General features: G+C 37.8%; 1 protein-coding gene across 3 annotated transcripts in view; it reads right to left on the bottom strand.

Moving 5' to 3' along the window:
- Cntn3 (contactin 3) overlaps positions 1-22,792 on the bottom strand; it is a 298,626-nt gene that overhangs the window by 41,042 nt on the left and 234,792 nt on the right. For 2 of the 3 annotated variants that reach the window (XM_070018976.1, XM_070018975.1), the window contains 2 exons: positions 20,517-20,644; positions 19,430-19,605 (listed from right to left, as the gene is read on the bottom strand). In XM_070018976.1, the coding sequence (XP_069875077.1) occupies positions 19,430-19,605; positions 20,517-20,644 (304 nt within the window). The remainder of the gene's footprint in view (positions 1-19,429; positions 19,606-20,516; positions 20,645-22,792) is intronic. The other variant, XM_070018977.1, reaches the window with a different exon arrangement.

The following is a 22,792-nucleotide window of genomic DNA, read 5'->3' on the forward strand; positions in this document are numbered from 1 at the left end:
GAGGAATCTTTTAAAAAGTATCAGCAATGTCTGGGCCACATCCCCCCAAAAAACCAATCAGAATGAACTGGCATTCCTAATCTTCATTCATTTTGTAAATAAAAGGCATGAGATCATTGTTCAGACTTCTCTCAAGTCTAAAATTCTTCAGTTAATATACACATGAAATAACTAAGTTAGGCTATAGATTGTTAGGCTATATATAAAATATTTGTAAAACACATAATGTGTATCTCCACCTCACTTCATTTTTCCCTTTAAAAAAAAATTCCAGCAGGGCGCTGGTGGCTCATGCCTGTAAACCTAGCTACTCAGGAGGCTGAGATCTGAGGATAACGGTTCAAAGCCAGCCCAGGCAGGAAAGTCCGTGAAACTCTTATCTCCAATAAACCACCAGAAAACCGGAAGTGGTGCTGTAGCTCAAGAGGTAGAGTGCTAGCCTTAAGATAAAGAGCTGAGAGACAGGGCTCAGGCCCAGAGTTCAAGCCCCATGACCGACAACAAACAAACAAAACAAAAAACAAAAACAAAAAAAAACTCCATAGCAGTGCTCTACCACTTGATCCACACCCTACTACATTTTTACTTGAGTTATGTTTGAATAGGGCCTTACATATATGTTTGAACTGCCCTGGACTGCATGGTTCTCCTGTTCAAACTTTTCACCTATCTGAGATGACAGGTTTTTAATTGGTTGAGATGAAGTTTCTTTACAGTTTTCCCTGGCTGGCCTTAAATGGAAGTCTTCTGCATTCCCGGTAGCTAGAATTTCATGTGTGTGTTAACATGTCCTGTCACAATGCTCATTTCTTGACATTATGTTGCCTTAGTATGCTTATCGTAGTCTTAAAACTGAAATGGATATAAATAAACATAGAGATAAATTTCTGTAGATAGACATAAAAACTCACTACTTATAGTTCTGTACTATCCTTCATAGATGTAACATATTTTATACAAAGTGAAAGGGGTTCTTAAGGTATCTCATGGGTCAGATTTTGTTATTATTTGTCTTTACCCTTCTATCAGATGTACAAAGACTAGTGAGGGGAGATTTGGCCCTTGCAGAGTGATATATGACTGGAACATAAAAATGAAAGTAGATAATATGAGGGAATAAGTGTGGTTGGGATAGATGGGGGAGAGAATGATGGAAGGGGTGACACTGATCCAAGATGATTTTAACTCATAAGTTGAATATGGAATTGAATCCCCTTTGTACAACCATTTTAAGATAATAAAAATAGATAGAATCAAATGAAAGGAAAGTGAATCCATTGATGCAAAGAAATAGACAGTCCTTTGATTCATAAAAACATCACCACATTATGCAAAATGACTTATGTTTGCCTCTGGTACCAATTATTATTGCTATGTAACTTATTCCAAAACCTAAGGATTCATGAAGATATTACATCACTGTTCTATACCTGCCTGGTTGGAGTGGCTCTAAGGGGGACTGGCAAATTCATTCATAACTGACAAGTTAAGAGTTGGTTCTTAGATAGGCAGTGAACAGGATCTATGGATCAGAGACTTTGTTCTTGGAGAAGCTCTGCACAGTCTTCTTTCACTTCCTCATATTATAGTGGTTGAACTTCCAGAGCCACTGGCGCCAATGGAACTGACAGAAGCATACACACTCTTATGAGCTAGTCACAGAAATCATATGGCCTGGCTCTTGTGGTTCTTTATTGGTCAAGGTGGATTCAAAGGTCTTCAAGGTTTTGAGGGTAAAGGAATGGATGGTTTTACCACTCGATAGAGATGAGTGTCACTAGTCATACTGTAAGAACACATTGGAAGATGTGTTGCCACCATGTTTGGCAAACACAATCTGCTACATTCCTCTAAGTCTCCAAGTGTGTTCCCACCAGTGACTTGGATCAAAGACCTAGTGAGACTACAGAAAATAATTTCCATGTCCTCTGCTATCCTGTTGGGCTCCTTCTTGAGAGGAATCAATTGTGATTTGGAGTTATTTCTTACTATGATTCATCTGTGCAGGCTGTCCTCAGCTGATTTTGCTAAGAGCCTAAAACAGAATAAAAGCCCTGGACTGAACCCCTTCCTTTTATGTCATAATTTGTGTGTGGGCCTGGGGAAGGACTCCCAAGGGCTCAAAGGGAATAAAAGTATACCCTCTCCTAGGAGAATTGCTTCTAAAGAGATCATACTACTTTTATTACAATTGCAGTCTATTGTATTCCAACATGTCCCTCATACTTTAGAAGCACAGAATTTTTTTTTCATCTCAACATCATTTTTCAATATTGAAAAACATAAAGAAGGAAAGACAGGTTGCTATCAAATGTTACTATCAATAGACTATTTCTGATAAAGAACCAATGTAATATTTTAAAGTCACTGTGAGAAGACGGGCTTAGAAAATCAAACTGTTGCGGAGTTCCGGGAAGATGGCGGAGGAGAAGCTGGAATCTGAACAAGCTCTCCCATAGAAAGCAGCTTTAGAGTTCCAGTGAACAGTCCTAAGCCAGAGAATCACACCAAGTGTGCCATCACAGGACAGAGAGTTAGACAAGAGAGGGGAAGCCAAGGCAAGTGGTCGCCAGCAGCCGCCACGGCGGCGGCGGCGGCAACAGGGTCGCAAGCGGCAGAGACCACAGCCGGGGGCCATACCTGAGCGCTCACACAGAGAGTCCGGGACGAAGGAGCCAGACGCAGCGGCCGAGCGGATTCTACTCAACACCAGCAAGAACCAACAAAGAGCGGACATCCTCACCCTGCAGCTTGCAGACCAGAGACGACCCAGGATCCAAGACTCGGCACCAGAGACGACCCAGGACCCAAGACTCGGCGTGAGTACAAGCCCGACATCCTCACTCCTCAGGGAGCAGAGGAAGGAAGGCCACCCCTCCCCCCCCAGCACCGGTGATCTCCATCTTGGATACCGACAAAGCTCGGAGTTGCTGCTAGCTTCAGCTCAGGCCTTGGAATAAAATGAGTCATTTAGCAGGTCACAAGAACTTAACGGCGAAGTGACCTGCCAGACTCAGCTCCATCCAGGGAAAAGTCACCCAGCACAGGCGCCAGCCTAGCCTCACTGGGTAACCAGAGCCAGAGGCTGCCCCTCCCTCTAGCAGCCACCACAATCAATTGAAAAACAGAAACCCTGAGAATGGCTCCAGGCTGGGCGCTGTGAGTTATCACAAAATAGCCCCAGGGAAAAGCTACTGTTTGCTGAAAGGCCTCAACTCCACCCAGAACCTAGCCTCATCACCACATCCCCCTCTTTTGTGACTCTCAAAGCAGACCACCCTCCCAGAAAACTAACCTGGGAGGGGGATCTCAAAATCTTGGGTAAAGCAGAGCATTTTTCTGCCTCTTCCAACCAACCGACTTAAGAAACCAATCAAGCCACAGGACCCCAAGCTGACCAGAGACTCCAAGAGACTGGTTGCAGACAAAAGGGAGATACAGGATTCTTCCCACTCCTCCCCCCCCACCAAAAAAATCAAAAGACTTTTTTTTTTTCTTCTTTTTTTTTCTTTTTTTTTTTTTCTCTTTTTTTCTTCTTCTTCTTTTCTTTTTTTTTGCTTGTTTTTTGTTTTTTGTTACCTTATATATATATATATATATATATATGTATATAAATTTTTTTCCCTTCTAAAACTTTTATCAATCTTTAATTTTTGCCTCTTCTGAAAAAATAATTGTTTTCCAGTAACTTTTTTTTTCTCATCTTATAATTTTTATTTCAGAATTACGTGAATGAGAGTTTTCCTTTCTTTTCTTGTCTTCTTTCTCTTTTTCTTTCTTTCTTAATTATCTTTTTGTTTTTTATCTAGCTCTACTGAACTTCTGATCTTTTCTTCTCCCTTAAAGCTTTTCACATCTCCTCAATGTCCCTCCCTTTCTCTGAACATATTCACATTCCTCTCTAAATAGACGGTCTTTTAACCTCTATAATAACATTAATTTTTACGTTTCTATTCTTTTTCTGGTCTCTCTTTATTCCCCTTTCCGTCTCTTCTTTTTCTCTCTCTCTCTACTTGCATCCTACCCAACCCATTTCCTGCACTGTGAGTAGGACATAGTTAACTCTCCTTGTGCCTCCCCACACCAATCTATTCCTATTTTTTAACCACATCTCTCACTAATCCTAATAATTTCTGGTTTTCCAAATTCTTTTCTGCGGTTCGAAGTCCTTTAACATATAGTCGTTTGATGTTGAATAGATGTATCTGTTGAACTAGATTGTATCTGTAGACTATTGACTGTACAAATGCAAACTTTGGTTGATGGTTGCCTTAAGATAGTGTTCTAGCACAAAACTGGTGCAATCTTTATCTCAAATGGGCCGAGTAAGCCGGAAAAACACAAGAAAAATGGCAAATTCGGGTATCTCAATTCCCAACCTTGATAATCAGGGATTAGAACAGATAAAGAATAACCCAGAGGAGAGTTCCCAAATAGCTCTACAAACACTAATAGCAAACATGATAAATGAGAAGTTTGACAATGTACAAAGGACTCTGTATGAGCGTGATAGGGAGAGAGAGGAGGCATCCCAGAAGTTTATACAGGAATATCATAAGCGTGAGGAAGCTTCTCAAAAACTGATACAGGATTTGCATGAACAACTTGAGAATACTCAAAGAGAAAGGGAGGAATGGCGTGAGCAGGCAGAGAACACTCAAAGAGAACTGCAGGAATCCCACAGAAGGGAGGAAACTAATCAAAGAGTAATTCACGAATTAAGAGACCAGGTAGAGAATACACAAAGATCACTAAAGACATTCATGGAATCCATTAACAAAGAGCTGAAGGAAGTCAGGGAGACCACAAAGGGAATGTTGAATGGAACCCAACAGAAGGAATGGGAGTCCAAAGAAACCATAACCAATCAACTAAGTGATTTGAGAACAAACACTGAACACCAAATTAAGGAAGTAAAGAAATTCATACAAGACCTAAAACAGAGCTTCAACAAAGAACTTGAAGCCATCAAAGCTGACCAATTAGAAGGAAAAGAGATAAAAAACAAAGTAGAGAGTCTTGACAGCAGGTTAGACCATGCAGAAGATCGAATCTCAGGGATTGAAGACAGCCTAGATATTATAGAGAAAGAACATACAACCATCCAAGACAAGTCCAAGAAATATGATAGGTCTATCCAACACCTGGAGGACACCATCAGAAGGCCCAATTTAAGGATAATGGGTGTAGAGGAGCACCTAGAAACAGAAGTTAATGGTCTAGGAAATTTGTTTAACAGGATCCTAGCAGAGAACTTCCCAAACATACAAAAAGATAGGCCTATTCAGATACAAGAAGCTTTTAGAACCCCAAATAGACCAGACCAGAATAGGACATCCCACCGTCACATTATAATCCACACAGGATCAACCCAGACCAAGGAAAAGATCCTTAAAGCTGTCAAGGAGAAAAGATTAATCACCTATAAAGGGAAACCAATTAGAATTACCTCAGATTTCTCAGCAGAGACAATCAAAGCAAGAAGAGCCTGGAATGACGTATGCCATGCCCTAAAAACAAACAACTATCAACCAAGAATACTGTACCCAGCTAAACTCTCCTTCATAACTGAAGGCCAAATAAAAACCTTCCATAGCAAAGAAAAATTGAAACAATACATCTCCACCAAACCAGCCCTGCAAAAGATTCTTAAAGATGTCCTACACATAGAAAACCAACAAGAACGCAACAAAGGCCAAGAAACTGCACACAAACTGAGAATCCAAGAACCTTAGGAAGAACCCAGTTTTCACAGCCCCCAAGAAGGTGGATAACATGGCAGGAACTCCCAAATACCTCTCAGTCCTATCTCTTAACGTTAACGGACTGAACTCTCCAATTAAGCGACATAGACTGTCTAGTTGGATTAAAAAACAAGACCCTTCTATCTGCTGCCTGCAGGAGTCACATCTTGCCCGTAAAAACAAACATATTTTCAAGGTTAAAGGCTGGAACAAAATCTACCAAGCAAACGGCCCTCATAAACAGGCGGGAGTTGCAATCCTAATATCAGATAAAATAGATTTCAAATTAAAATTCGTGAGAAGAGATAAAGAAGGTCGCTACATACTAATTAAAGGATCTCTCCTTCAGGAGGATATTACAATTCTAAATATCTATTCGCCAAACAATGGAGCACCCAAATTTATCAAAGAAACAATACTTTCCCTCAAATCCCAGATAGATCCAAAGACATTAATCGTTGGGAATTTTAACACACCACTCTCCCCACTAGATAGATCAACTCGGCAAAAACTCAACAGAGAAACCGCAGATCTAAACAGCTGCATAGATCAACTAGACTTAACAGACATTTACCGAACATTTCACCCAGCAGCATCAGAATACACGTTCTTCTCAGCAGCACATGGAACGTTTTCTAAAATAGACCACATTTTAGGCCACAAAGCAAACTTGTCTAAATTCAGAAACATTGAAGTTATACCTTGCATTCTCTCTGACCACAAGGGAATAAAATTAGAACTCAACACCAAAAGCCACCAAAGAAAGTCCGGTATCACATGGAGGCTGAACAACACACTGCTGAATCATGAGTGGGTCATGGAAGAGATTAGAAAGGAAATTCAAATGTTCGTGCTATTCAACAAAAATGAACACACAAATTACCAGCTCCTCTGGGACACAGCAAAGGCAGTACTCAGAGGAAAGTTTATAGCTCTGAGCTCCTACATCAACAAATTGGAGAGATCGGAAACTAACAATTTAATGACACATCTAAACCTCCTTGAAAAAGAGCAGCAAGATAAACCCCAATCCAGTAGACGGAAAGAAATAATCAAAATTAAATCAGAATTAAATGAATTAGAATCCAAAAAAACTATAGAAAGAATCAACAAAACAAAGAGTTGGTTCTTCGAAAAACTTAACAAAATTGACAGACCCTTAGCAAACCTTATCAGAAAAAGGAGAGAGCACACCCAAATTAATAAACTCAGAGATGAGAATGGAAACATCACCACGGAAACAACCAAGATTCAGAACATTATAAGGGAATACTTCTCAAAACTTTATGCTAATAAGTTTGAGAACTTGACAGAAATGGACCTTTTCCTAGCAAATATTGACATGCCAAAACTAAACCAAGATGAGTTAAACCAGCTTAACAGGCCCATATCAAGCATTGAAATAGAAACAGCAATAAGAGACCTCCCAGCTAAGAAAAGTCCAGGACCAGATGGTTTTACAGCGGAATTTTACAAGGCCTTCAAAGCAGAGCTCACACCAATACTCCTCCAACTCTTCAATGAAATTGAAAGAGAAAGCTCACTACCAAACACATTCTATGAAGCCATCATAACCCTCATCCCAAAACCAGGCAGGGACTCATCAAAGAAAGAAAACTATAGACCCATTTCTTTGATGAACATTGATGCAAAACTTCTCAACAAAATTTTGGCCAATCGACTTCAACAATTCATCCAAAAAATCATACACCATGATCAAACAGGATTCATTTCAGGGATGCAAAGCTGGTTCAATATACGCAAATCAATTAATATTATTCATCACATCAACAGGAGCAAGAATAAGAACCACATGGTTATCTCAATAGATGCAGAAAAAGCATTTGACAAGATCCAACACCCCTTTATGATGAAGGTTCTGGAAAAATTAGGAATCCATGGAACATTCCTCAATACAATAAAGGCTGTATATGACAAACCTACAGCCAGCATTATACTCAATGGTGAAAAACTAAAGCCATTTCCTCTTAACTCAGGAACAAGACAAGGATGCCCACTCTCTCCACTTCTCTTCAATCTAGTATTAGAATGCCTAGCTACAGCAATAAGACAAGATGCAGACATAAAGGGGATCCAAATAGGGGAAGAAGAAATAAAACTCTCCCTCTTTGCAGATGACATGATCTTGTATTTAAAGAATCCCATAGACTCCACTCCCAAATTACTCAAGCTGATTCAAAACTTTGGCAAAGTAGCAGGTTATAAAATTAACCCCCAAAAATCAATGGCTTTTCTATATGCCAACAATGAGAAAAGTGTGGCTGAAATTAGGAAAGCAACTCCATTTGTAATAGCCCCACAAAAAATAAAATACCTAGGAATTAACTTAACCAAAGAAGTGAAGGACCTCTATGATGAAAACTTTAAAATCTTGAAAAAGGAAATCAACACAGAACTTAAAAAATGGCAAAACCTCCCATGCTCCTGGATTGGCAAGATTAACATCGTGAAAATGGCAATACTTCCCAAGGCTATCTACAAATTCAACGCGATACCTATCAAAATTCCACCCTCATTCTTCAAGGAAATAGAGGAGGCAATCCAAAAATTCATATGGAACAATAAAAGACCCCGAATAGCAAAAACGCTCCTCAACGGAAAGAACACTGCTGGAGGAATATCAATACCAAATTTCAAACTCTACTATAAAGCCATAGTAATCAAAACAGCTTGGTATTGGCATAAGAACAGACCTCAGGACCAATGGAATAGAATTGAAAACCCAGAAATGAACCTACAGACCTATAGCCATCTAATCTTCGATAAGGAAGCTAAAACAATAGAATGGAAGAAAGACAGCCTCTTCAGTAAATGGTGCTGGCAAAATTGGTTAACTACATGTAGAAAACTAAAGCTAGATCCTTATATATCACCCTGCACCAGAATCAACTCCAGATGGATCAAAGACCTTGAACTCAAAGCAGACACTCTGAAAACATTACAGGATGGAATAGGAGAAACCCTAGGTCTCCTTGGCTCAGGTCGAAATTTTCTGAATAGAGACCCGGAAGCACAACAAATCAAAGAAAGGTTGGACAAATGGGATTGCATAAGATTGCAGAGCTTCTGCAGGGCAAATGACATAGCTGGCAAGATCAATAGAAAGCCCACCGATTGGGAGAAGATCTTTACTAGCCATACAACGGACAAAGGTCTCATATCTAAAATATACTTGGAACTCAAAAAATTAAACCACCCAACAACAAATCCTCAAAGAAACAACTGCCCAATAAATAAGTGGGCGAAAGACTTAAAGAGAAGCTTCTCTGAAGAAGAAAGAAGGATGGCCAATAGACACATGAAGAAATGTTCAACATCCCTAGCCATAAAAGAAATGCAAATCAAAACAACATTGAGATATCACCTCACTCCAGTTAGAACAGCAAAAATCAAGAACTCTAATAACAACAGATGCTGGAGGGGATGTGGACAGAAAGGAACCTTACTTCATTGTTGGTGGGAATGTAAACTTGTTCAACCACTTTGGAAAGCAGTATGGAGGTTCCTCAAAAGACTTCACATAGATCTCCCCTATGATCCAGCAATCCCACTTTTGGGCATTTACCCAAATGTTTACAAACAAGACCACACTAAAGCTACCAGCACAACTATGTTTATTGCAGCATTATTTACCATAGCTAAGATATGGAACCAACCCAGATGCCCCTCAGTAGATGAATGGATCAAGAAAATGTGGTATATATACACAATGGAATTCTATGCCTCCATCAGAAAGAATGACATTTCCCCATTTGTTAGGAAATGGAAAGGTTTGGAAAAAATTATATTAAGTGAAGTAAGCCAGGCCCAAAGAAGCATAGGTCCCATGGTTTCCCTTATTTGCAATATCTAGTATAGGTATGAGTCAAGCGGAAAAGGCCAGATAATGTGATGTTAGGAAAATGAACCCTTAAATATGTATTTTAATGTTTTCGTTTCTTTCATGCATGTATTTCTAATGCATTTATAAGATTATTTCTTTGTTGCTTTGTATGTCCCTCCCCCACAGTGTAACCCCCGCTTTCACTATATTTGATGTCAGTATATCATGTGGAGGAGATGGGGACAAACAAATCGTTTAAGGATTCAGGTGGACCTGTTGCAACAATGAGAAGTACAAAATGTCATGTCAAAACCAGCTTTACAATTTCGGTGTGGGGGGGAGAGGGGGGTATAATTGGGTGGGGGGAGGGGGGTAAAATTGGGTGGGGGGAGGGGGGAGGCAGGGAAGGGAAGTGAAGGGTAAACAAAGGAGGAGGCTGCAATGCTTGGTAAGAAATGTATGCATTATCCTGCCCATGTAATTGTAGCCCCTCTGTACAGTATGTTCTCAAATAAAATAAAATACAATTAAAAAAAAAAATAAAAAATAAAAAAAAAAAAAAAAAAAAAAAAAAAAAAAAAGAAAATCAAACTGTTGTCCATAATTATCATTTTAAAAACAAACCAGTTAAAATTCCTGGTATCAAGTCTAAACTTTTAAGTCACTCCAAATACCCTATTTATTCTACGCTTTCTTCTTTGTGTTCAGATCAATTAAATGAGGTAATTAAATGTTATACCTTGTAAAGTGGAATGATTTTCTTTCTGAGACCAGAGCATAAAATCTAGGCCACCATGAATAAGATAACTCAATGATAAAAGAGAAAGCAATTTGTGGATTAAAAGGTAAGACAGTGACTGTGAATTTGTGGTTTCTGGTCATGCCGCATAAGCAGTTTAGAAGGTGATGCTCTTGCCAGGAGCCAGTGTTCACACCTGTAATCCTACCTATGGGGAGGCTAAAATACACAGGATTGTGATTTGAGGCTAGTCTGGCAGGAAGGTCTGTCTCTAAACTAATCAGTTATAGCAAGGCGAGAAGCATGATTCTAGTGGTAGAAGAAAAGCCAAGCAAGCTAAGCAATCAGAGGCCCTGTGTTCAAACACCAATTAGATAAAAATGAAAGAAACAAAACAAAACAAAACTCAAACTCTTCTTTAGGGATGACGGAGAAGTGAGGTCGCACAGCAATCTCCTGCTCCTTAAACTGCACATTTAACCAACTGATTCCCAACTGAACAGAAAAAAAGCACCAAGAAAGCTAAACTTGGGTATGAAAATCACAACTGGGATGAATAAGTTGCTGGATTGTCAGAACAAAAATTCTTGAGAGCCAAAACCTTCAGGTGACTGACTCACTCACAGGGAGGCGCCATAGACTTTAATTTTACCTCTAGGACAATTCCTATATTCTGACTGTAACTATGGGAGAAAAAAATGCCATCACACTCTGGACAGGAGGAAGGGAGGCACACTCTATCCACCCTCTCTTCTATTCTTCCAAACGAAGTCTGCCTTCGGGAGAAACTTCTACCATACTAAATTTCTGGGATTTTATCAGATCTTAACTGAGGGAAATAAATAGCCAGCTCAGCTCTTTTGTACACTTCCTATACCATGTAACAGAGGGGAAATGGACAAGAGTCAGTGAAATTCACAGACCAGGGCACAGGGCCATCAACAATGGAGACATACTATTGCAGGACTACAATTCCACTCGCCCTATGCCTTATTGTTATATTATTAAAGGGAAATTTATTGCAGTCTTTTTTACTGACTATAACATGTCTTCCTCTCAACAAAAAATGACCAGGAAATACAAGGCCAAAAGCACAATTTGATGAAACTGAACAGTTATAAATATCAGGAATGTTGGAATTGTAAAATCAGGATTTTAAAAACACAATATGCTAAATGCTTCAATTAAAAAAACACTAGACATGCATGAATAAATGGATGACATAAACTGAAAGATGGAACTCCAAAGGAAGATTAAAAAAGAAATGAAAGTGATCAAAACTATAGTAGCAGACATAAAGAACGATTATGTAAAGCACACAAGGTTATAGCTCTGAGATGACAGCAAAGCTATAAATAAGTAACACAAGGATGGCTGAAAACTCTCCAAATTTTAGAATATTACACAGTATATTTCTGCATAATATATGAGTTAAATAAGAAATATCAAGAGAAATGATAAAAAACCATTCTGAAGTATATGCAAACAGAAATACAACCCCAAAACTTGTGAGATACAGTAAAAGCAATGTTTAGAGGGAAATTTGTAACATTGGGTATATGTAATAGAATGGAAGATAGGTCTAGGATTGATACTCAATGCCTCTCCCATAGAAAACTAGATAAAGAAGAGCAATTTAAATTCAAAGCAAGCAGAATAAAAGAAATAAATTTTAGAAGCAAACCCAATGAAGTTGAAAACAGTACATCAATAGAGAAAGTGAACACAAATCAAAGATGGGTCTTTGAAACAACCAATAATATCAATAAGACACTAACCAGGCTAAGAATAGAGAGAAATGGTACAAATTAATACTATCAGAAATGAATCTGAGACATAAATAAAGAATCTATGGACATTAACAGTATATTGAAGAAACACAAGTAACTCTTTTTCTCTGCCCAAGGCTAGTGCTCTATCACTTTGAGCCACAGTGCCACTTCCAGTTTTTGAGTGGGTAATTGGAGATAAGAGTCTCATGGACTTTCCTGCCCAGGCTGGCTTTGAACCATGATTCTCAGATCTCAGCCTTCTGAGTAGCTAGGATTTCAGGTGTGAGCCATCAGTACTAGGCACATATCCCATTTTCTGATTGTAAAGTCAGCTAATTCTATATCTTCTTAGTATTCAAATTAGTAATAAACAAATGGAGAGATTTTTAGTCTCTCAGAAATGAGAATTTGGCATTAAAAAGTTACTGCTTTTTAACCATGCATAGGTGAAAATTTTCAAAGTCCAGGGGAAGGACATATTCAGGAAAGAATATGGGAAAGTGACAGCTTTGGGAGCAGTTTCTGCAGCTTTCCTAGAAATTTATCAACAATACTGTGATTGCTGCCTGCAGCCCTAGGAATAACAGTAAATAGTAAGAGCTAACAGGTATATCTCTTAGTACCCTATACATGCCTCTGACTAAAATAACATCACCTCAACTTTATGCATGAGAACTACAAAGCAGAGAGTGAGTGAAAGGTCAACAGCACATGAAAGATGGAAATATGCCTGGAAACCTGTATGAGTACATGTTCAATCTAACTCAACAATTCCACGCTTGAGCAAATACCTCTAGTACTCAACAATTCCAGACATTAAGCAAACATTACCAAAACTCTCGGAATTACTCTTCTTTTAAAATACTACCACGTTTTTGTGGGAGATAGATCTGCAGGAATTTTTTTCTACAATTTTTGTCAACTTGAGTCTGAAAATATTTGTAAGTACAATGTGTAAAAATAGCATTTACTTTTCAGAACATTATAAGGGAATATTTCTCAAACCTTTATGCTAATAAGTTTGAGAATCTGGAAGAAACAGATGGTTTTCTAGTAAATATCAACATGCTGAAACTAAACCAAGATGATTTAAACCAACTTAACAGAGCCATATCAAGCATAGAAATAGAAACAACAATAAGAGACCTCCCGCTCAAGAAAAGTCCAGGACCAGAAAGATTTACAGCTAAATTCTACAAGGCCTTCAGAACAGAACTCACACCAATACTCCCCCAACTCTTGAATGAAATTGAAAGTGAAAGTTCATTACCAAACTCTTTCTATGAAGCCATCATATCCTCCTCTCCAAACCAAGCAGGGACTCATGGAAGAAAGAGAACAATTGTCCCATTTCTTTGATGAACATCGATGCAAAACTTCTCAACTACAATTTTTTTTCTTTAACTGCAGTTCTGTGGTTTGAAAAAAGTGATCAGCCTTGAGCAGTGCCCCCAGCCCTTTCATACGTTAGCTTTTTGGTTTTTATTGATTGATTGATTTTTGGATAGGGTCTCACATTTCTGTTAGAAAGGTCTATAGTTCTACTCCCTATACCTCTGCTTACACTGCTGAGATTATAAATAAACATGATCACATCTAGTCTGTTGTTTGAGATGGGGTTGTGCTAACTTTTGTCCAAGCTGACCTTGAACTATGATCTTCCAGGTTTCTACTTTCAGTAGATAGATACGCCCTCTCATTTGGCATACTGCCAACGGTTCAATCCATGCCTTTTCCTGTATACACACTCATATATACACTGTATACACTTTAAACTTAAATCTGATTGGAATATTGTAGGACTGTCAAAAATATGAGAAAAATTTAAATATTACGAGATATACCTATTTTAAGATCATTATACATTTTCTTTCTTCCCTCCTCTGTTTATATCTATATATCTATGCATCTATGTATCTATCCATGTAGCTATAAATCTATGTAACTATGTATGTATGTATGCATGCATGTATGTAGATATGTATATACATATCTATCATCTATCTATGTATCTATATATCTATTAACGAACTATCTATGTATGTAGTCACCCATCTATCTCATTTAAGCAAGTGTGTTATATATTCCTCAATATACTATATTTGATCACATATCTATAAATATATGACCCTATATGCATTCATATGAAAGTTTAGGTCTAACTTTCACATGAGAGAAAATGTGCACCTTTTGTCTTTCTGGTCCTAGCTTATTTCACTCTGTCTGATTCTCCCACCACCAATATGGAACACTTCACAAATTTGCATGTTAACCTTGAGCAGAAGCCATTTTCCAATTTTAGACTTTTGTTCTTTTTCTGTTTCTTTCAGTTGTGGGGCTTAAATTTAGGGTCTGGGCACTGTCCCTGAGATTTTTTCACTCAAGGCTAGTACTCTACCACTGTGAGCCACAGCCCACTTCTAGTTTTCTGGTAGTGCATCAGAGATAAGAGTCACATGGATTTTCCTGCCCTGGCTGGCTTTGACCCACAATCCTCGGATCTTAGCCTCCTGAGTAGCCAGGATTACAGACATGATCAACCAGTGCCCAGCTTCCAATTTTAGTCTTATGTGCTATTGAAGAGATCAGTAAACCATTCATCTTAATAAATATCATATATGAAAACACAATCTATAACTCCAATAGTTAAGCTACTGTGTTCCTGGTCAAGTAAATGGTAAGACAGGTAAGTGGGCATTAAACGTCTCACACATTCATTCACCTTTCTCCAGCTGCCATTGGGGAACACTTTTTTCCTTGTTGTCATTTTGTTTTTTGTTTTGAATTTTATTTTCTCTCTAAATAGCAATACAAGAGATGTTGTGTTTTAGGGAATGAGTTTAAGAGGGGTCATAATTTCTCGGTTGTGATTTTATGGGCTCATTATTGGATCTATGTTCTTAATAATCCTTCCAAGTCAGCTCATGTTTTGGGTTTGGACAAGATGCACAATTGAAAAGACAGTCCAAGAAGGAGATGTTATAAAACCCAGAATATAACAATAATTTGTGCAAGCAATGCTTTCCTCAGATTTGTATTTATAATACACCTAGAATCTTTAACATAGCTCTGTGTTGTAAAATGACTGCTGCTTTCAAAATAGTAGCCATACATTCCAAATAAGTCAAACCAATCAAGTCAAAGTGACCACATCATACCATCACACACACAAAGGATCACTTTTGGAGAAATCTTTTCTACTACTGAAAGCTGGAAAATACATCAAGCGTTAAGCTCACGAGTAGCTGCTGCAACCAGAGTGAGATTGTGGCCTGCGGGAAATAAATCACATTGAAGTGAGCTAGTTAAATGAATGGCAGATTGGTTGTCACTGCTCAGCTTCTTATTGCTTCTAGTGACTTTTAGTCTCACACAATCTAATCCATCATAGATCCAATTCCACAAAATGTTTGTAAAATTATATAGCTTGGTTCTAGACATTCTTCATTTCCCAAGTACTAGAAACATATACAGTTTATCAAAGCATGTACGTTTAAACATCTTTACAAGATATAGTGAATGCCTACTATGTATAGGCTAACATCTTTTTGTTTACAGTGAACAGCTATCATATTACATCTCTTAAGTCCAATACTTAGATTGCTAAGTAAGTCATAAACACCTTTGAGTGTTCTTAAAATCAGTTATATTACTAGGTTTCAGATCCTTAAACAACACAGTGATGTTCCTTTGTTTCTTTCGGCCTTTGATCTATCACTACACTCTTTCTATCAGCAGGAGCTGAGGTCAATTTAAAAGAAAGAAAGATACTATCCTGGGGAAGATAATGAAATCTCTTTACTCCTCCCTGAGTTCATGGTGGTCATATATGAGTAGATAGAACATACTTATTCTGAGACGTGATTCTCATTGTGTAAGATATAAGTGTACAAGTGTGAATATATAGACACCATCCAATATGAAAGTACATGGGCCAAAAGGAGGAAAAGTAGTATTCTGGGGTGAGACCAAAAGCTGGTAGGAAAGGAGATCAGAAAATAAGGAATAAAGAGTTAAGTGATCCATCATCAAGTAAGCAGGGTACCCTAAAACTCTTGTGTATGAGGGCCTTGATCTTCCCTCTCAATCACACCTCACCACACCTCTCAAGACTTCTGTGGTAAATTAATCTTCATTCATCTAAACCATTGTTTTACCTTTAAACAAAGACCTTGTTATATACACTGCAAAGCGGTTTTTCCTTTACCTAGCTTCTTTGCTCATATTTTCTCGTGTTTTTTTTTTGCAAGTGAGAAATATTCTATGAATATACTGAAAAAAAAGACAAGTGGACTATCTAGGTATTAGTGTGCATGCTGTAATGAATACAAATCAGAGAAGAGCTGTTATATAACTCCCTTCTCATGCAACTGAAAACCGATTTACTTAATTGCTGTGCTTAAGGGCAATGCCATCTTGTATGGCTTTACTGTTTTATACTGATGGAAGAATATTAGGCTACTAATGGCACCAGTGAATAAAAAAATTCATAGGCCATGAACTCACATGTTATGGAAGGAACAAAATTGGCAAGTGATGGCATTAATTTATGAAATTTCACGTTTCAGACACTTGACTCTTTACAGAGATGACTTTATGCCTTCCGTAGAGCCATCAATGCCGTGTAAATCAGGAGAGTTAAATTACATTATCAACTTGCACGTTCTTAAATACAAGTTCCTCTAACAGAAGAAAGCAATCGAGTTCAGCCTTTGAGCATTTCTTTGTGGCTTTGAGCATTTTTTTTGTGGCCTATTTGAATCAAACTACTTCAGCTTTTCAGTCTTTTATTACTCATTTCTTTAGGACTACCTAATGTAGAGGGTCTTATATGGGAAAAAAATATCACCAAGAGTTTACAAATCCAGCTGATAAATTAAAAACATAATTATAAAGGTAACTAATACTTCAAATTGATGTCTTTCTTTTTCTCTCTAGCACTAGGGATTTAATAGAGAGCTTCGCCATTAGAACCACGTTCCAACCCTTTTGAAATCAGGGTTGTCTGCATTTGCCTAGGCTAGCTTCAAACTCACAAACCACTTGCCTCTGCCTCCCAAGTAGCTGGGATTATAAGGTGTGAAGTACTATGTATGGTGCAAATTTCACTGTGTAAGATTCAATATGAGGAGAGGAGCTGTAGTAGATAAGTCTTCCTTGCCTGCATAAGGGGTCTTTAGAAAAGTAACATGTTACCATTTTATTCTACCCCAGCCTTCTGTCCAAGAAGAGATTAACAGAGATGTGAATGTTATAGAGTGGGGCTGTGAATATGGGCACAGTCTTTTCCTGTTATAGAAAAAAAACTAGGAATGAGTTTTAAAAATAGGCATTTAAAGCAATAGCAAAATGTATAGTAAGTTCAATCAGTAGAATTAAGACAAGTACTAAGCCAGGCACCAGTGACTCATGCCTGCAATCCTAGCTACTCAGAAGACTAAGATTTGAGGACTGTGGTTCAAAACCAGCCCCAGCAGGAAAGTCCCCATAAGACTCTTATCTCCAATTAACCACTCAAAAACTGGAAGTGGAAAGTGGAGCTGTGGCTCAAAGTGGTAGAGTACTAGTCTTGAGCAAAAGAGCTCAGGGGCTCAGGGAGAGTGTCCAGGCCCATTTAAAAAAAATAGAAAAGAAAAGAAAACACATACTTCTAAAATGAAGTATAGGCAGATTATGGAAATGACAATAAAACTGTACTTAATGGTGACTGACTTTGCAATTTTATAAAAATTTCTTTTTCCATATTACTTTCTTAGAGTAGCCATAACAAAGTTCCACAGACTAAATAGCATCAAACAACAGACTTGGCTTCTCACAGTTCTGGAGTCTAAAATCAAATGCGGATGGAGCCAAGCTCCCTTCAAATATAAATCTCCTTGTGTTCTTGTGGCTCTAGGCATTCTTCAGCTGTAGGAGCATCTCTCCAATCTCAGCCTCCATTATCTTTGTTCCTCTGTGTTTGCGTCTTCCCATGTTGCCCTGCTTTCTGAGTGTCTGTGTTGCATTTAATTTGTTTTTACAAGGATACTAGCTAGACTGGATAAGGGCCTACCTTATTCCACGATGATCTCCTCTAGCTTAATTATTGATCCTACAATAACCTTATCTGCACATAAGGTCACAATAAGTGCTTGGTATTGGTACTTGATCACATGATTTGGAAAGATAAAAACTCTCAATAGCATCCTTTTGAATTGCAAATAATCCTTACCTAAATATACATTTAATAAAAAGGCTCAATCAGAAGACTATAAGTAAATTGAGCCTTATGTGTTTTTCTAAGAGATGCCCACATATTAAATCCATAAGTGAAAAACCATGTGTGACCTTGTTTCATACAGACTATCCTGGGGTCAGTAGTATAGACCTGCTAACAAGGCAGCCTGGCTGTCTACAAGGACAATTCTCATACTTGGTGGCTCACCAATATTAATCATTCTCCAAATGTCAACTTTTATTTGAAATCTCTCTCTTATTTTATTTTTTTTGTAGAATAGAACCATCACATGCGAGGCACAATAGAATTGCGAAGATACACAGATCAGGGCTTCCATCACTAACAAGATGATTGACTGGTAGAATTACTACTCTTCAAATCTTCAGTTTATATACCTGGAAAATGAAGAGTCTTATGGCTCATGTCCAGAGCCACTGCAAGGACAACCTGGAATGAAGCTTCCATTCCTACCTTACAAATTGACTGGAATGAAAGAACTGGACCAAATGCAAAGTAAATGCTACTGACATTCAGCTTCAACATGAATATGTTTGTTGAAAGCAAATCCTTGAATTAGAACATTTGGGCTATCACATGGACTACCACAACAAAATTGTCATTGGAAATAACACTTAATATAAACACTAATTTTAATTAAAATTATAGGGGAAACTAGGTGCCAGTGGCTCAAATCTCTAATCTTAGCTACTCCAGTGGCTGAGATATGAGGATTGTGGTTTGAAGCTAGCCCAGCAGGAATGTCTGCAGGACTCTTATTTCCAATTAATCACCAAAAACTCAGAAATGGAGCTATGACTCAAGTGGTAGATTTCTAGCCTTGAACGGAAAAGCTAAGGGACAGTATCCAAGTTCAAGCCCCAGGATTAGCAAGCACTCATGTGTGCATGCACACACACACACACACACACACACACACACACACACACACACACACACACACACACACACACACACACACACACACACCACAATTATAGGTTGAAGTAATGTGTTTGATTTCTAGTATTACAAAATAAATGAGATTTTTTTTAAGAGGAAATGTATCACAGACATGCAAAATAGATAAAGTATAAGAAAAGCACCACAACTTACCCCACCTACTTTCTCAAAGTGAGATCCATCTTTCTTAAAATCTGTGAGGGCCCCGTTGAAATACCAGGTAAATATTATGTCTAACAAGGGGTCATGCTGCACCTGGCAGGGTAAAATCACGCTCTCGCCTACAGAGACATCCAGGTTAGAGGGTGCCAGCGTTATTCTCGTTGGTTCTATTGAATAAGCAATTGACAAGTAAGACTTTAGTATTTTCTTGTGCTGAAAGCAATTTTTGCAACAAGTATGTATAGCAGAATTATAGTTTGTTTATGCAGAGATATACATACACATCTGAGTCATAAACATCCATAAGATGAAAATAGACATCTTAATGCAGAGCAGTATTTTATTGTTTTCACAAATCTTTGTGAAAGGAATTAAGATATCTGAGCTTATGTAATATTTATGTTTAGAAATTAAGACAACCTTACACAGAGAGTTATAACACTGACAAAAATCAATTTCAACTCAATTTTATTTCTTTACAATATAGAGGGGCAATGCCAGGGGCTGGTGCCTCATGCTTGTATCCTAGTTACTCAAGGGATTGGGAGCTGAAAAAGGCCATTCAAAGCCAGTCAGGGCAGACATATCTGTTAAACTTATATATCTATTAACAAGAAAAATAGCCAGAAGGGGAACTATGGCTCAAATGGTAAAGTATTAGCCTTGAATGAAAGAGCTAAAGGCCCTAAACTCAGTCACCAGTAAATACTTTCACAAGCTTAAGTAGATTTCACTGATGTAAAAGATTACTTCATAAACTTTAATAATTATAAATGAATAAGAGAAAGTGTGCCTGAAAAATCTAATGCAGAGAACAGAAGAAAACAAAAGATCTTCCGCATAGGCTCCTTGGAATTTTTATTGCCCATCATCCCAACACAGACATGAATGGGTTCCTCCCCCACGATCCAATCTGCTATTCTGAAGAAATAGTAAATATTGCCACTTGACAATCCACTGTTAAAAATGTGAGTGCAAACAGTTGTTTTATAATCACAGTGCAATGCATATTGTAAAAAGTAACACAGTCAGTTTCTTTAACCATACTAAAAAATCCATTTTTAGGAGGTGCACTGACCTGTAACAACCAAGCGGGTTGTGCCATTTGCTCTTCCAAACTGGTTTTCGGCAGTGCAAGTATAGGCTCCAGCATCGGCCTTGGTCACATTGGCTATTCGGAGTCCTCCATCACTTAGCAAAGAAATCCTAAAGTATATAGAAATTAGATCAATACATGTGCAATTGTTACCTTGTCCAAGCTTAATGATTTTCTTTTTTACAGAGTTGTTGTCTTAAGCCAAGAAAGGAAGGTTTAATGCATTATTCCTTAGTGTTTCTGGAATAAAAAGAAATTCACACAACAGCACAATCAGAGTTGAGTGAAAAAAGATATTCTAACAATTAGAACTTTGCTTGGTATTAGTATGCAGCTTTTCATAACAGCATTACTTAACTTTATAGTTAATTATGGTAATGTCTTTATCAAATGTGTGTGAAGTGTTTTCTTTCTGTTTTTTGTGTTTTTGGGGTTTTTTTGGTTGGTTATGGGCTTGAACTCTGGCCCTGGGCACTGTCCCTGAGCTCTTCAGCTCAAGGCCAGCACTCTACCACTTGAGCCACAGCACCACTTCTGGTTTTCTGGTGGTTAACTGGAGATAAGAGTCTGGCACGGGCTGGCTTTGAACTACAATCTTCAGATCACAGCCTCCTGAGTATTTAGGATTACAGTTAAGGGCCATGTACTGTTTTCTAAAAATATATATTGTAATAGATTACTCATAGCTTAGTCTTACTTATGGAGAAAGCCAGGTGCCAGTAGCTCATGCCTGTAATCTTAGCTACTCAAGAGGCTGAGATCTAAGGATCCTGCTTTGAAGCCAGCCCTGACACAAAAGTTCCCATGAAACTCTTATCTCCAATTAACCACTCAAAAACAGGAAGTGTTGCTGTGGCTCAAATGGTAGAACACTAGCCTTGAGCATAAAGAGGCTCAGGAACAGCTCCCAAACCCTGAGTTCAAGCCCTACAACAGACAAAAAAAAAAAGTATGTAGAAAAAAAGTAGACATGCTATTATTTTCTTTAACTTCAAAATGATATATGAGAAATTAGAAGCCTACTTGGCTTACATTATGATCAAGGAAAGACACAGTTGACTCAAAAATATTAAGTTTTGTAATTAAAAAATGTGTATTTCCTAATGACCTATAAGAATGTGAAGAACTCAATAGTCATTCCTATAGGACCTGTGAACATAAAGTTAAAGAAATTAAGCCTTAAGTATATAACTATTTAATTAGGAAAATATGAATGGCTCACAAGTAACAGACAGTAGGAGTTCCTTGCTTACAGTATGAGCAAGAGAAAGCCTCCATCTTGGTAGGAATGATACTTTTTCTTGTCAGGGCCACACACAATACATCACTACATGAGTGCATATGAAAACTTTCACAGTCCTGAGAAGTACAGGGAAGGACAGAGACAGGGGTAATTTGGTTGGGACTAATTATTTCATGATGGGTTTCCAGAATGGATTATTTCAGAAAATTTACCTCTTAGAAGAGGTATCATTTGCACTCTGAAAGAAGAATAAGATTAACTTTTTAATAGACTGTTCACTGTACATTTTTAGTCTAAGTTGGGTACTTTTAATCATACTCCCTTTCTCTAAATTATGATATTCATTGCTATTCATACCATGCACTTAACATTTGAGATGTATTTTATCTTTTATGATTTACATCTTAATGCATGCATGCAGTATCGATGTAAATGAGCGATAAACTTTTAAAAAACAATTGCAGTCCAGTGTCAGGATGCTACCAGATAAATCATAGTCAATAAATATCTCCACTTTTTAAATTACTTAGTAGATGATGAGGTCATTAGACCAGATAAGAAAATCTCAACTTGGTCTCTATTAGGACTTTGGTTGCAGGTTTTAGATATGTGACAAAAATGTCACAAAGTATGTGTAAAAGAATACAAAGTATGTGTAAAAGAATACAAGGTGTGGCTATTAAATTACATACTGTATACATTCCTTTTCTAGCCTGGTTCCCTATGTTTGTATCCTTGCTGTATTTTTTGAAAGAGGAAGGCAGGACAAAATTAGCACTAGTACACAGGGAATGGATTAGGTTCCTGAAAGTACTTGTCCATAGAAGTTTGCTACATGTGTGATAGTTTTCTTAACTATGTCATTGTTTAAAACAAGTGCCTGGGAACAAAAGTCTAGAAAGCTGATCAAGGAAAAAGAATACTGCATTTCAATTTGGAAAGCTTAAAAATCCCCCGTTTCCTAGTAACCATTCAAGAAAAATATGTTTTATCTGATTTTCCTTATAAACTCTTG

The sequence above is a fragment of the Dipodomys merriami genome, unplaced genomic scaffold, assembly GCF_024711535.1.
Source record: "Dipodomys merriami isolate MVZ:Mamm:240054 unplaced genomic scaffold, mDipMer1.0.p SCAF_13, whole genome shotgun sequence".
Classification (NCBI taxonomy): Eukaryota; Metazoa; Chordata; class Mammalia; order Rodentia; family Heteromyidae; genus Dipodomys; species Dipodomys merriami.